The sequence below is a fragment of the Pipistrellus hanaki genome (assembly GCF_964339955.1).
Source record: "Pipistrellus hanaki genome assembly, chromosome: X".
Taxonomy (NCBI): domain Eukaryota; kingdom Metazoa; phylum Chordata; class Mammalia; order Chiroptera; family Vespertilionidae; genus Pipistrellus; species Pipistrellus hanaki.
This window is the reverse complement of record NC_140524.1, coordinates 8,023,979-8,038,258: the sequence shown is the minus strand read 5'-3', so window position 1 is coordinate 8,038,258 and position 14,280 is coordinate 8,023,979. Positions and strand designations below refer to the sequence as shown.

The 14,280-nt window shown below is 42.3% G+C and overlaps 1 protein-coding gene across 1 annotated transcript in view; it reads left to right on the top strand.

The window, feature by feature from the left end:
• Nucleotides 1-14,280, top strand: part of WNK3 (WNK lysine deficient protein kinase 3) — a 114,159-nt gene that overhangs the window by 81,629 nt on the left and 18,250 nt on the right. Inside the window, exons 13-16 of the mRNA XM_084870997.1 lie at nucleotides 2,184-2,300; nucleotides 3,268-3,423; nucleotides 3,505-3,556; nucleotides 6,073-7,013. Of these exons, the coding sequence (XP_084727123.1) occupies nucleotides 2,184-2,300; nucleotides 3,268-3,423; nucleotides 3,505-3,556; nucleotides 6,073-7,013 (1,266 nt within the window). The remainder of the gene's footprint in view (nucleotides 1-2,183; nucleotides 2,301-3,267; nucleotides 3,424-3,504; nucleotides 3,557-6,072; nucleotides 7,014-14,280) is intronic.

Genomic DNA, 14,280 nt, shown 5'->3' with positions numbered 1-14,280 from the left:
TATAAGGAAAATAAAAACCACTTGTAGTGCCCTCGCTGGTTCTGCTCAGTGGATAGAGCATCAGCCTGTGGAGTGAAGGGTCCCAGATTCAATTCTGGTCAAGGGCACATGCCCTGGCTAGGAGCTCAATTCCCAGTGGAGGGCGTGCAGGAGGCAGCTGATCAATGATTCTCTCTCATCACTGATGTTTCTATCTCTCTCTCTCTCTCCCTTCCTCTGTGAAATCAGTAAAAGTATGTGTTTTTAAAAATTACTTGTACTCTCTTATATAATACCTGTTAATGTTTTAGTTTGTTTCATCTCTTTTATTCTGTATGTATGTATGTATCACCTTTTACATTAAGATGGTAATAATACCAGTAATAGTGAAAATGTGTTGAACTATTTTGTGGTAGACACCCCAAATGTTCATATTTACTTTGTCATTTAATCCTTTGATAATCCTATGTGATACCCTGTTTCCCCGAAAATAAGACAGTGTTTTATATTAATTTTTGCTCCCAAAGATGCGCTAGGTCTTATTTTCAGGGGATGTCTTATTTTTCCATGAAGAAAAATACGGTACACATTTATTGTTAAATGAAAATAAAGGCAATTTATTACCTGTATACAGTACAGTAGTACGGTAGTTGTCAACACAAACCAGACAAACTGTGAATCCTACAGTATCAAGAATTTACTCATTTATTCAATGACAATCATGTCATCATCTTCTGGAACATCATCATAATTCAATTCCTGAATTTCCTGGTGAATTTCTTGTGACTCCATTTCTTTCAGAATCAGTGGACCAATCTCTCATGTTTAGCAATAGCATTCTGAGACAGAGCCTAGGGGGGCCTTATTTTCAGGGGGATGCCTTATATTTCACTCAGAAGGAAACCTGTAAGTAGGTCTTATTTTCGGAGGATGTCTTATTTTTGGGGAAACACGGTATTTGGTAGTATACTTACCTTTACAAATGAGAATTAGAGAGGTTTAGTAATTTGCCCAAGGTCATTCGACTAGCAAGCCATAGTCAGACCTGAATCCAGATAAGACTGTAACCCCATATCTCTAATCAATAAAGTATAGGTTTTGGATGGATGCTAATACTTAATTAAAAATTAAAAATATTTAATTTTATATCCTGCCTTATATATATATATATATATATATATATATATATATATATATATATATATATATTAATTTTTACAGAGAGGAAGGGAGAGGGATAGAGAGCTAGAAACATCGATCAGCTGCCTCCTGTACATCCCCCACCAGGGATGTGCCTGCAACCAAGGTACACGCCAACATTGCTCAGTGGTAGAACGTCAATCTATGAACCAGGAAGCAACAGTTCTATTCCTGGCCAGGGCACATTCCCGGGTTGCAGGTTCAATCTCCAGGAAGGGGTGTGCAGGAGGCAGCCAATCAAGGATTCTCTCTCATCATTAATATTTATCTCTCTCTCTCTCCCTCCCTCCCTCCCTCCCTCCCTCCCTCCCTCCCTCCCTCCCTCTCTGAAATCAATTTAAAAATATTTTTTAAAGAGAGTTTTGGGAATCAATGACCAAATTTAGGTTTTTGCATTGTACATAGTGATACTGACTATTATAACTTGTTTTTGCCTTGTTATAAAAGTTCTGTTTTCACCTGGCTGGGGTGGGTCAGTGGTTTGAGTGTCAACCCTTGAACCAAGAGGTCACCGGTTCAATTTCTGATCAGAGCGTATGCCAGAGTTGTGAGTTGATCCTCTGTAGGGGGTGTGCAGGAAACAGCTCACCGATGTCCCTTCTCAAATCGATGTCTCTCTCTCTCCCTCTCTCTAAAAAATCAATTTAAAATCTTTAAAAATATATATTTCTTGCCCTAGCCACTTTGGCTCAATAGGTAGAGTGTTGGCCCATGGACTGAAGGCTTCCAGGTTCAGTCTAGTCAAGGGCATGTACCTTGGTTGCAGGCTCGATCCACGGCCTTGGTTAGGCCACATGTGGGAGGCAACCAATCGATGAGACTCTCTCGCATCAATGTTTCTCTTGGGTGAGGATTCGCAATATATATATGCAAATATATAATTATTTTTTAAAATGCCATTTGCATTTTGATTGAGATCACATTAAATCTGTATATTGCTCTGGGTAAGATAGCCATTTTAACTATGTTGATTCTTAATCTGGTGGTGAAATGTTTGTGCCCAGGTGTCAACCTCTGGAGACAACATGGTTGAGTGTCAGCTAGAGACACACAATAACAAGATGGTCACCTTCAAGTTTGATGTTGATGGCGATGCACCCGAGGATATTGCAGACTATATGGTAAGTACAGTAAAACCAAATGATTCTTCTTTCAGTGTTCTCTCTTTTTTCCCTGTGACTCTTCCCCCATTTATTCAGAGTCATCTTGTTCTTAGAATACTCTTTTTAAAATTTGTGCAGAGCTAAATTGGTTATGATCAAGAGAGAGCCAGTGCACCTCCTCTGGTTACAGTTTATTTATTTATTTATTTATTTATTTATTTATTTATTTAGTATATTTTATTGATTTTTTACAGAGAGGAAGGGAGAGAGATAGAGAGCTAGAAACTTCGATGAGAGAGAAACATCGACCAGCTGCCTCTTGTACACCCCCTACTGGGGATGTGCCCGCAACCAATGTACATGCCCTTGACCGGAATCGAACCTGGGACCTTTCAGTCCGCAGACCGATGCTCTACCACTGAGCCAAACCGGCTTCGGCTGGTTTCAGTTTATTTATCTGCAAAATATGAAGGTGTTTCATTGAGAGATGTTTTAGGTCAATGGTTCTTTATCCCGGGCTGCATGTTAAAATCACCTGAAGAGGGTTTTTTTAAAAAACAATTCCCTAGGTCCTTAATTAAATCAGTGTTTCGAGGTGAGGCCTAAGCATCAATCCACGGGGCTAGGGTGACAGGAAGAGTACACATGCTTTTGTTTCTGCCAGTTTTCTTTAGAGATATATTCCTGGCCATTGCCTCAGTTGTATCCTTCAAATGACAATCAATTTATAGAATGCCAGATAGTTTTTCAAATGCTGGCTGCTGCTTCTCTCCTCTGTAATGCCGATCTGACAAATGATAGTGGTCTCAAAATAGAACTAATAATTTAATACCTGGTCTTTGTTAATTCTGTTGCGGCATTTGGATGTAAATAATAAATTTTAATTTATTTTTCTTCTGGGTAGTAATCATTGATAGACATACTATTATCATTTGGAAGACATTAAATCCGTTCTCGTAATTGGCTTACTTTTACTTTTGGACAGGTCGAAGATAACTTTGTGCTGGATAGTGAGAAAGAAAAATTTGTCGAGGAATTGAGGGCTATTGTGGGTCAAGCCCAGGAGATCCTTCACGTGCACTCTGCTGCAGACAGAGCCAGTGGAGTTGACGCTGTCGCCGTAGAACCCAACAGTGGCCAAGTAAGAGCAATTATTTAGCAAATAGGTCTTCTAGGATATGCGTCAGAAACTTCTTTATTTACCTATTCATTTTTAATTCAGACAGGGTCATCTGAACCAGCACAGATAAATTCTGCATCCACTCAAACCAGCAGTAAGTATATTTAATACAATTTGCCAGGTGGCATTTGAAACAAGACATTTGGAGACTTGAATTTACACATCTTCATTGAGAAAGATGTTAGCCAATAAGGGAATTAGATAAGTTGTTAATGTACAATTTCCCACACTCTGAAAGAACTTGATAGCCCAGAAGAAAGTAGAATAAGAAGTAAAACTATTCTCCAAATTTCCTTCAAGTGTTGGTGATTTATCTGGTTCATTTATTTCTGACTTGCTGTATGGTATGCTACCAGAAAAGCAGTCATGGTACTGATGATCTTTAACGGTTTCATTATTTGAACTTGACTGCTAAGTCCGCCACCCGCCACCCCCCCACCACGTGAGGTGTGCATAAACGTTCTTAACTAAAATCATTATGTTCAAAATTTGCCTCGTGTTTTAATAGTCATTGATATGATTTCATTCCACTGGTGATAAGCTTCTCCTTGCTCTGATCACTAAGTTTTTGTAAATCAGGTACCAGATAAACTTCCAGGGACTAAGTGGGGGAGGGGGCGGGTCTCTGTTTTCTCTGAAGATTTTCCCTCTCCATTCTTCTCAGCTCCGGTCATGGGTATATTTAGAGTCTCTGGGAGGGGAGAAAAGCCATAGACAAATGAGGACCTCTGAAGGAATTATAACGACACGAAGAAGCAACAGGTGGTGTGCGAGTTATGGAACCAGATAGCATTACCCTGAAATTCAGCTTGTGTTGGAATGCCGGGGTCCTTCTCTATCTTCTTCTTCTCATTAGCAGGAGTCCGAACAGGTTTCTGGCTGGCACACTAGGGTAACGTTTAATAGAGAATTACTTATTACAGGAAGTTGGCAAAGGAGGGGTAAAGATGCAGGGGCATATTTTACTTTATTTTTTGAAGTTGTCATACAGTGACATTGACTTTTTCCTTTGGTATCCAGTCCTGGAAGTTGTATTACTTAGCGTAGATTTCTATAAGCACCATAATCAGGATACAGAACAGGAAATGTAGGCCTTAATGGTAAAAGTGCTTCCTTCCTTCCCCCCCAGAAAAAGTACCCGGCTTCTAACTACTAGTGATATGTTTGTTTCAGAAGAATCTAAAATCTTTCTCTGAAGTCATCTTATGTTTAATTCTTTTTAAAACAATTTTTAAGTTTTTTATTTTTATTTTAGAGACAGAGGAAGGGAGAGAGAGATCGAACTATGAATGATAGAGAAACATCCATCAGCTGCCTCCTGCCCACCCACTACTGGGGATTGAGTTTGCAACCCAGGCATGTGCCCTGACCGGGAAATGACCTCTTGGCGCATGGGACAAAGCTCAACCAACTGAGCCACACCGGCTGTGCTATTCTTTTTTTGTTGTTGTTAATCCTCACCCGAGGATATTTTTCCATTGATTTTTGAGAGAGTGGACGGGAGTGGGGAGAGACAGAGAGAGAAACATCGATTTGAAAGGGACAAATTGGTTGCCTCCCACACACATCCTGACCAGGGCTAGGGATCTAGCCTGCAACTGAGGTATGTGCCCTTGACTAGAATCAAACCTGGGACACTTCAGTCTGAAGGCCTATGGTTCACCCACTGTGCCAAACCAGCTAGGGCAGGGCCGGGCTATTCTTAATTCTTGAGAGTATTTTTCAGGATTGGGGAGAAGGTCTGGTCTCATAAATTGCACACATCCTAGTGTTGTTGGAAATGGAGGTACAAGAAAAATTGGTGTTTTAACCTGGTTTCCTTAGTCAGTAAGGTAAACATTCTGACAGTTGCTTAGCATATTAAATTTTCCACAGATGAATCCGCTCCTCAGTCATCCCCAGTTGGTCGGTGGCGATTCTGTATCAATCAAACGATAAGAAACCGTGAGGCTCAATCTCCTCCTTCTCTTCAGCAGTCCATATCTACAGTGCCTGGGCTATATCCACTTTCTAGTAAGCATTTATTCTCTGCCAACTTTATCCAGACTCGGAGGATAGGGGTGCAACATATGAACCGTATCTTTTTTTTTTTAAGGTTTTTTAATTTGCTTTTTAGAGAGAGAGGAAGGGAGAGGCGGAGAGAGGGAGAGAGAGAGAAACTTCAATGTGAGAGTGAAACATCAATCACCTGTCTCCTACACAACCCTACTGCGGATGGAGCCTGCAACCCAGGCATGTGCCCTGACCGGGAATCAAACCTGCAACCTCTCGGTGCACAGTGAACTGAGCCACACTGGCCAGGGCCGGACCATATTTTTAACTTGTCTGCATGCGCAATTTCGTGCTTGTGAGAATTTTCATAATCATTTTGGAAGATGTTAATACCGGTTACACTTAAGCCATTTTTATTGAATATTTATTTTTTTAAAAAAAGAGAAGGTTTTCTTTTCCTTCACAGGTAGAATTGTATACTCTGAGTCCTTTTTACAAAAGTACCTTCACACACGTTCTCGTTTGCCCCTTGATCTGCCTGTCCCCTTTGAGTTTGCGTAGTAGTCCATGCTTTGTGCTTACCAATACACGCTTACCCATTCTTTGTTATTGTTCCAGGTCCAAGGAAAACAAATAATAAGGAAATGTCACAGGACACACTGCTCACTCCAGAAAGTGATCCATGCCAGCCTGCACTTTTAACCTCAGAACTCAAGGATGTGGTGGACGGTAAGAGCTCTGAATGTGCCAGTGTAGAAACGAAGCAGCCAGCTGTAGTCCATCAAGCGGAAGAGGACAGCCACAGAATGGCACCAGTTGTAAGTAGTTCTACTTACACTGCTCCTTCAGTTCCTGCAGTCCCTGTGAAATGTGAGGGACCCACCAACGAAGCAGAAACATTCTTACCTGTGCTTCCCTGTCACCAAGCTGCCAGTCAGGCTAATGTACTCACGGCACCTCCTGGCGAGTCAACTCCGTTTGCTGGTAACTCTCCTGAAGCGTCAGCATTGCTGTCCGATCAAAGGCCTCAGTCCTTAGCAGTGCAGCAGCCAACTACGGACACAGAGTTGATTTCCCAAGAAGGAGAGAAAACCGCAGCGAACACTGAAGCAAGTTCTCCTAAGAAGGTCATCCCCACTCAGACCCCCGGCCACGAACCGTCTCCCCTCCTACCCGCTACTGTCCTGGAATCAGATGGGGAGAGACCTCCCAAAATGGAGTTTGCAGATAACCGAATTAAAACCCTGGATGAAAAACTACGAAACTTGCTCTATCAGGAGCACAGCCTGACTAGCATCTACCCTGACAGCCAGAAGGACACGCAGAGCATCGACTCTCCATTTTCTTCCTGTGCTGAAGATCTGCTCCCGGGCCCGGTGCCGGAAGTCATAGCCATCGGCCACTGTGGAGTTCAAGACAGTCCTGCGCAGTCCCCCGGTTCTCAGCAGACGGGCCCTAAGGTTCTGTCCAATGTGGCTGCCAGTCAGCCTGCTAACATATCAGTGTTCAAAAGTGACCTGAATGTCATTACTTCTGTGCCCAGCGAATTATGTTTACATGTAAGTATGACTCTTTCTAAACAACTCCTTATCCTTGTGCTTTTAAAAAAAATGCATTCTTTAAAAACACATGCTTTTATGGAGAGGAAGGGAATGGGAGAGAGAGATAGGAGCTTCACTGATGAGAGAGAATCGTTGATCAGCTGCCTCCTGCATACCCCCTACCGGGGACCAATCGAATCGTGATTTCCTGGTTCATAAGTCAACCCTCAACCACTGAGCTACACCAGCCAGGCAAAACATTCTTTGCTAAAGTTCTATCCTTCGGAATGGTAATTGTCTGTGTCACAAGATTCTGAGGGCACAGGTATTTCAGAAGGCCATCTTAGTTGTAGGTGGCCAGAGATGGCAGACCTACTTATGGTAAGAGCGCCCTCTGGTGAATTAGTTAGGAACTTGCAAGCCAAATCTGTTTTGTATTAATAACAAGAACAGGACTCATTGATTTTGTGGGTAGGAAGAACTTACTTTTAGATTTACAGCTAAAAATGTCTGTTGTTAGTTTCCTTTTCAAGAATTTTATGGTATTAACATAATCTTGTTTTTGTGGGGTTTAATTCATTTGAAATTTTTCTTTATAAGAAAAGTAAAAATGACACAATCTCATGACTTTCTTTTTTAGGTTACATAACGTACCAGTTTAATTTCCCTTTTCTGTCTCTTTAAATCACAGAAGTAATCATTATCTGATGTTTATCTACTATTTGGTACTTAAGTTAGCCCATCTTTTTTTAAAAATCATTATTGTTGAAAGTATTACGTATGTCCCCTTTCCCCCTAACTTCCATTGACCCCTTCCAGCCCTCCCCTGCGCCACTCCCCCACCTGCCCCGAGCCTTCACCACGCTATTGTCTGTATCCATGGGAAAGTTCTTTGGGTACTTTTTGGTGGGTACTTAACCCTTCCTGACTTCAGCTTACACAGATCTATTTTCTTTTTTTTTTTTCTTTTTTCTTTTTTTAAATCTATTTTATAGGTTTTTTTTACAGATAGGAAGAGAGAGGGATAGAGAGTTAGAAACATCGATGAGAGAAAATCATCGATCAGCTGCCTCTTGCACACCCCCTACTGGGGATGTGCCTACAACTAAGGTACATGCCCTTGACCGGAATTGAACCCGGGACCCTTCAGTCTGCAGGCCGACGCTCTATCCACTGAGCCAAACCGGTTTCGGCCACAGATCTATTTTCACACCTGGAATTTTTCACTCACAAAAATAGGATTGTGCTATATACATATTGATCTGCAACTTTATTTTTTCAATTTATAGTATATAGGATAGCCATGTTTCTAAATCTTTACCACTGTATCTATTGCTTTTATTATTATATTTGGGTAGCATTTGTGTGTATATATAGAGTAAAATCCATCCCACTTCCAAACCTATAGACATAGCTGTAAATAAATCTTTTCAGACATGTTTTAACTGACATACACATATTTGTTGACGTATTTCTTTATATATGTCATATATTTATAAGACATGGATACATATTATATATTTATTCATATACTAGAGGCCTGGTGCACCACTGAGGTCCCTCAGCCTGGCCTGTGAGAATTGGGCCAAAACCGGCTCTTTGACTTCCCCTGAGGGGTCCCAGATTGCGAGAGGGTGCAGGCCGGGCCGATGGACCCCACCGGTGTACGGATCTGTCCACCAGGCCTCTAGGCTGCATATAAGATCTTTGGTTAATCTCTTCCCACCCTCCCCCCTTCCCTCCAAGATTCATCAGTCTGTTCAATGTTTCCATGCCTGTGCATTGAGTGTCTGCCCCCTGGTGGTCATTGTGTGTGTTGTAGCTACCGGCTGGTTGAATGGTTAGGCTTTTTTATAAATACACACTGCTTTTTTTATGTTTTTATTGATAAGAGAGAGAGAGAGAGAGACATCGATTGGCTGCCTCCTGCACCCAATACTAGGGACCAAGCCCGAAACCCAGGCTTGTGTCCTGACCTAGAATCGAACTGGTGGCCTTTTGTTGTATAAGGTTACCCTCAACTAATTGAAGTCATACCATCCAGGGCTACATATACTTCTTTACATGGGTGGACTGGTTTGCATTTCTTAACAATATATTTTTACTGATTTCAGAGAGTAAGGGCGAGAGAGATAGAAACATCAATAATGAAAGAGAATCATTGATTGGCTGCCTCTTACATGCCCCATACTGGGGACTGAGCCCGCAATCCAGGCATGGGTCCTGACCGGGAACCAAACCATGACATGCTAGCCGAAACCCGTTTGCCTCAGTGGATGGAGCGTTGGCCTGCGGACTGAGGGGTCCCGGGTTCGATTCCGGTCAGGGGCATGTGCCTTGGATGTGAGCACATCCCCAGTTGGGGGGGGGTGCGGGAGGCAGCTGATCGATGTTTCTCTCTCATCAATGTTTCTAGCTTTCTGTCTCTCTCTCTCTCTCCCTCTCTGTAAAAAATCAATATAATATATTTTTTTTTAAACACAAACCTGTGACATCCTAGTTCACAGGTCGATGCTCAACCACTGAGCCACACTAGCCGGGTGGATTGCATTTTCCCCCAGTTATTTTGTACTATTCATATCAGTACACATAGTTCCACCTCACTTAAATTTTTAGAGCAATAGTAAAATATTTTATTGAATAGATATAATTTAAATATTTATTTTTTGTAGATAGTAATTTTAAATTACTCAATTAATACATAAACATGAAAGCAATTCAGAAGAATAGAGAATTTAAAGTAATTGTTTTGTTAACACCCTCCATTCCCCCATTGCACTCCCCAAACACAGTTAAGTTCCTGGTTTGGGGGTTTTGTTTTTTAATATATTTTTATTGATTTCAAAGAGGAAGGGAGATAGGGAGTTAGAAGCATCAGTGATGAGATAAAGCCATCAATCAGCTGCCTCCTGTATGCACCCCCCCCTCCACACGGGATCAAACCCACAACCAGGTATGTGACCTGCCTGGGAATCAAACCCTGACCTCCTGGTTCATAAGCAAATGCTCAAAACCTGAGCCACACTGGCTGTTCTAAGATCCTGTTTTATTTTTTTGTTTTTTAAATATATTTTTATGTATTTCAGTGAGGAAAGGAGAGGAAGAGAGATAGAAACATCAATGATGAGAGTGAACCATTGATCGGCTGCCTCCTGCACTCCCCCTACTGGGGATCCAGCTCACAACCTGGGCATGTGCCCTTGACTGGAATCCCAGCCCACAGGCTGACACTCTATCCACTGAGTCACACCGGCTAGGATCTATGTTTCTGTTTTAATTCTTGTGCTCATTGGCCTTAATAACTAGTAAATAATATACTTATTTATTTTTTAATTTAGTAATTTCAAACAGTACTTATTGGCTTACTGCTATGAAGGGTGAGGAAATTATACTTTTTCTTTCCTCCATTTTTTTATTTTTTTATTTTATTGATTTTGTACAGAGAGGAAGGGAGAGAGATAGAGAGTTAGAAACATCGATGAGAGAGAGTCATCGATCAGCTGCCTCTTGCACACCCCCCACCAGGGATATGCCCGCAGCCAAGGTACATGCCCTTGACCGGAATCGAACCCGGGACCCTTCAGTCCCCAAGCCAACGCTCTATCCATTGAGCCAAACCGGTTTCGGCTCTTTCCTCCATTTTTATTAATTATACTAGAGGCTTCCAATTTTTATTAATTATACTAGAGGCTTGATGCACGTAGATTCGTGCAAGAATGGACCTTCCTTCCCCTGGCTGCCGGCAGCGCCTTTGCTCTGGGTGGAGCTGCCTTTCCACTCCAGCTCAGAGCCACCGTTCTACCTTCCCACGCTGCCCAGAGGCCCGGAGCAGCTGGGGTGGTGCTGAATGCCTGCGTCATCACCATGGCAATGACACAGCATCCTGCCCCACCCCCAGCAGCTCAGTGCCTGTGTATGCAAATTAACCCACCATATTTCTTAGGTTAATTTGCATCCTCACTCCTGATTGGCTGATGGGAGTTGCAAAGGTACAGTCAATTAGCATGTTACTCTTTTATTAGGTAGAGTCCCAGTGCACAAAATTCATGCACGGGGGTGTGTGTCCCTCAGCCCAGCCTGCACCCTCTCCAATCTGGGATCCCTCTCACAATCCAGGACTGCTGGCTCCTAACTGTTCACCTTCCTGCCTTCCTGATTGCCTCTAACCACTCCCCTGCCAGCCTGATTGATGCCTAATTGCTCCCCTGCCAGCCTGTTTGACCCTAACTGCCCTCCCCTGCAGGCTTGGTCCCCCCCCAGCTGCCCTTCCCTGCAGGCCCAGTCACCCCCAACTCCCCTCCTCTGCTAGCCTGGTCACTCCTACTGCTCTCCCATGCAGGCTTGATTGCCCCCAACTGCCCTCCCTTGTAGGCCTGGTCCCTCCCAACTGCCCTCCCCTGCTGGCCATCTTGTGTCCACATGGGGGCAGCCATCTTGTTTTTTGGAATGGTGGTCAATTTGCATATTATTCTTTTATTAGATAGGATTACTTTTTAATTTTGGTAAAGTTTAGCATCTATATATTTTCTGTAACTATTGGTTGTACTTTGTCTATAGTTTGATTTAAAGAATTAGAAATCAATAAACAGCATTTATATTATAAATGTTATCTAATGATCATATAATGTGATTAGGACTATAAAAAGTGAAATATAGCCAAAACCGGTTAGAGCGTCAGTCTCCGGACTGAAGGTTCCCCGGTTCGATTCCGGTCAAGGGCATGTACATTGGTTGCGGGCAAATCCCCAGTGGGGGGAGTGTGCAGGAGGCGGCTGATTGATGATTCTCTCTCATCGATGTTTCTAACTCTATCCCTCTCTCTTTCTCTCTGTGAAAAATCAATAAAATATATATTTTTTTAAATAAAAATATATATATATATAATTCTCTGTCATTTATACTTTGTTATTTGAAGGAGACTTCTTCCAAGTGTTACTGTCAAATGGATTCTTTGGCTTCTTTTAAGTGCCCATTGCTTCATCTTGATCAAACTTACCTGCCATTGTTTCTGGTGTCCTAAAATTCCACCCTCCCTGAAATGTTTCTGTGACTGATATTTTAAAATATGTTGCATGAGAGACGTGTGTGTGTGTGTGTGTGTGTGTGTCTTTTGGGTGATGGGAGCACGATGCAGTGTGAGATGATGTTTCGCCCAGTTGTACACTTGAAACCTGTTTTGTTTTGTGAACCATGTCACCCCGCTAAATTCAGTTTTTAAAGACCCACTAAATGCCTGTCATGTGGGAGACCGGGGTTCGATTCCCCTACGGGGAGCCCCCCAAAAAACAAACAAACCATTAAACTGGATAGTTTAAATGGCTGAACTTTTGAATACGTGAAACATGTTTTGTTTTTTATAAAAAGCAATACCATGTTGAAATAATAATGTTTTTTAATGTCCAAATATGTCTTTATTTTCCTTCACACTTGATTAAGTACATACGGTAGGATCATTTTGAGTTAATTTTTGTATATCGTATTAAGAAGGGTCCAGCTTCAGTATTTTTTTAAATATATTTTATTGATTTTTTACAGAGGAAAGGAGAGGGATAGAGCCAGAAACATCGATGAGAGAGAACTATCGATCAGCTGCCTCCTGCACACCCCCCACTGGGGATTTGCCCACAACCAATGTACATGCCCTTGACCAGAATCGAACCCGGGACCTTTCAGTCCTCAGGCCGACACTCTATCCACTGAGCCAAACTGGTTTCGGCCAGCTTCAGTATTTTGTATGTGGAGATCCAGTTGTTCCAGCACTACTTGTCATTCTTTGTTGTTATTACAAATGGAATTGTTTTCTTAATTTACTTTTAAGATTTTTTTCTTGCTAGTGTATAGAAATAGAACTGGTTTTTTTGGGTGTTACATTCTACAAGTTTGCTGAGTTTATTAGCTCTGACAGCTTTGGGTGTGTGATTTGGCATTTTCTATATAGAATATAAGATCATATCATCTATGAATAGAGATAGTTTTCTTTCATTTCCTGTTTTTCTTATCTATCAGGTTTTCATTTCACACTTTCATTTCTGTCCCTTTGCTTTCTGTACTGGGAGAATTCCTCAATTTTTAAGCTGTTTCCCATGTCCTATTCAGCTATTTTTTAATGTCGATGATTGTGTTTTTAATTTCTAGTCATTGTAGGTCATTGTTTTTTCTTTTTGTTAAATATATTTTATTGATTTTTTACAGAGAGGAATGGAGAGGAATAGAGAGTTAGAAACATAGATGAAAGAGAAACATCGATCAGCTGCCTCCTGCACACTCCCTCCTGGGTATGTGCCCGCAACCAAGGTGCATGCCCTTGACCAGAATTGAACCTGGGACCCTTGAGTCCGCAGACCAACGCTCTATCCATTGAGCCAGACCGGTTAGGGCTGTTTTTTCTTATAGATGTTGTAGATTCACACATCTCCTGAAGATATTAGTCTTATTTTATGTTACTAATGCTAGTTCCTTGGCTATTCTTCTGTTTGTGAAGTGTTTTTTGATTGTGTTGATTTCCCATAAGTGTTGGTGATTGATTCTTAGTTGTGTGCTCATCTTCTCTTTCTCCCCTTTAACATGTTGGTCCCTCATAAACACTACGCATCATTATCGTAGCCTGCCTCCAGTCAGTTGGAGGTGGGCATGGGCCATGCTTCCTGGCACTGGATTGCACCTTGTTTCTTTGCTGCCTAGAGCAGCAGTCGCCAACCGGTGGTCTACGGACCACTGCTGGTCCGTGAGGTCCGAAAGGTTGGTGCCTGCTGGCCTGGAGGGTGGCTCGGAAGACAAGCTTCCCCTTTTCCTGGATGTCGTCTCCTCCCTACACTGCTGACCCCTCTCTTGGCCACACACATTTTCCTCTTACCACGCATTCGGGAGCAGATGCCTCCCGCTGTCTTTTGCCTGCTGTGGAGGTGGAGAGAGAAGGACCAGATCTGCCTGGCTGTTCCTTTTTTGCTACCCCAAGCAGCTAACTCTTCCACTCAGCGAGCACTGAGGAAGCCAAGATCTCCGTTTCTGTGCCGTCCACGTCCTAGTGGGGGAAGATGGGCCCTAAAAAGATACATAATTAAAGTAAAGGGCTGGGGGGGGGCAATGTTAAAATATGTACACAGATAATAACTTAATAAAAACGTAACAAATAAAATAAAGGGCTCTGAGAGAAAGACTCGGGATGACTCAGGTGGTCAAGGAAGGACTTGCGTTTGGCGCTGGCATTCACAGATGGAGACCCGTTTCAGGAACCAAAAGAAAGCCAGCACGTGGGAGGGTGTTATGATGTGATGCTGAAGAGGCA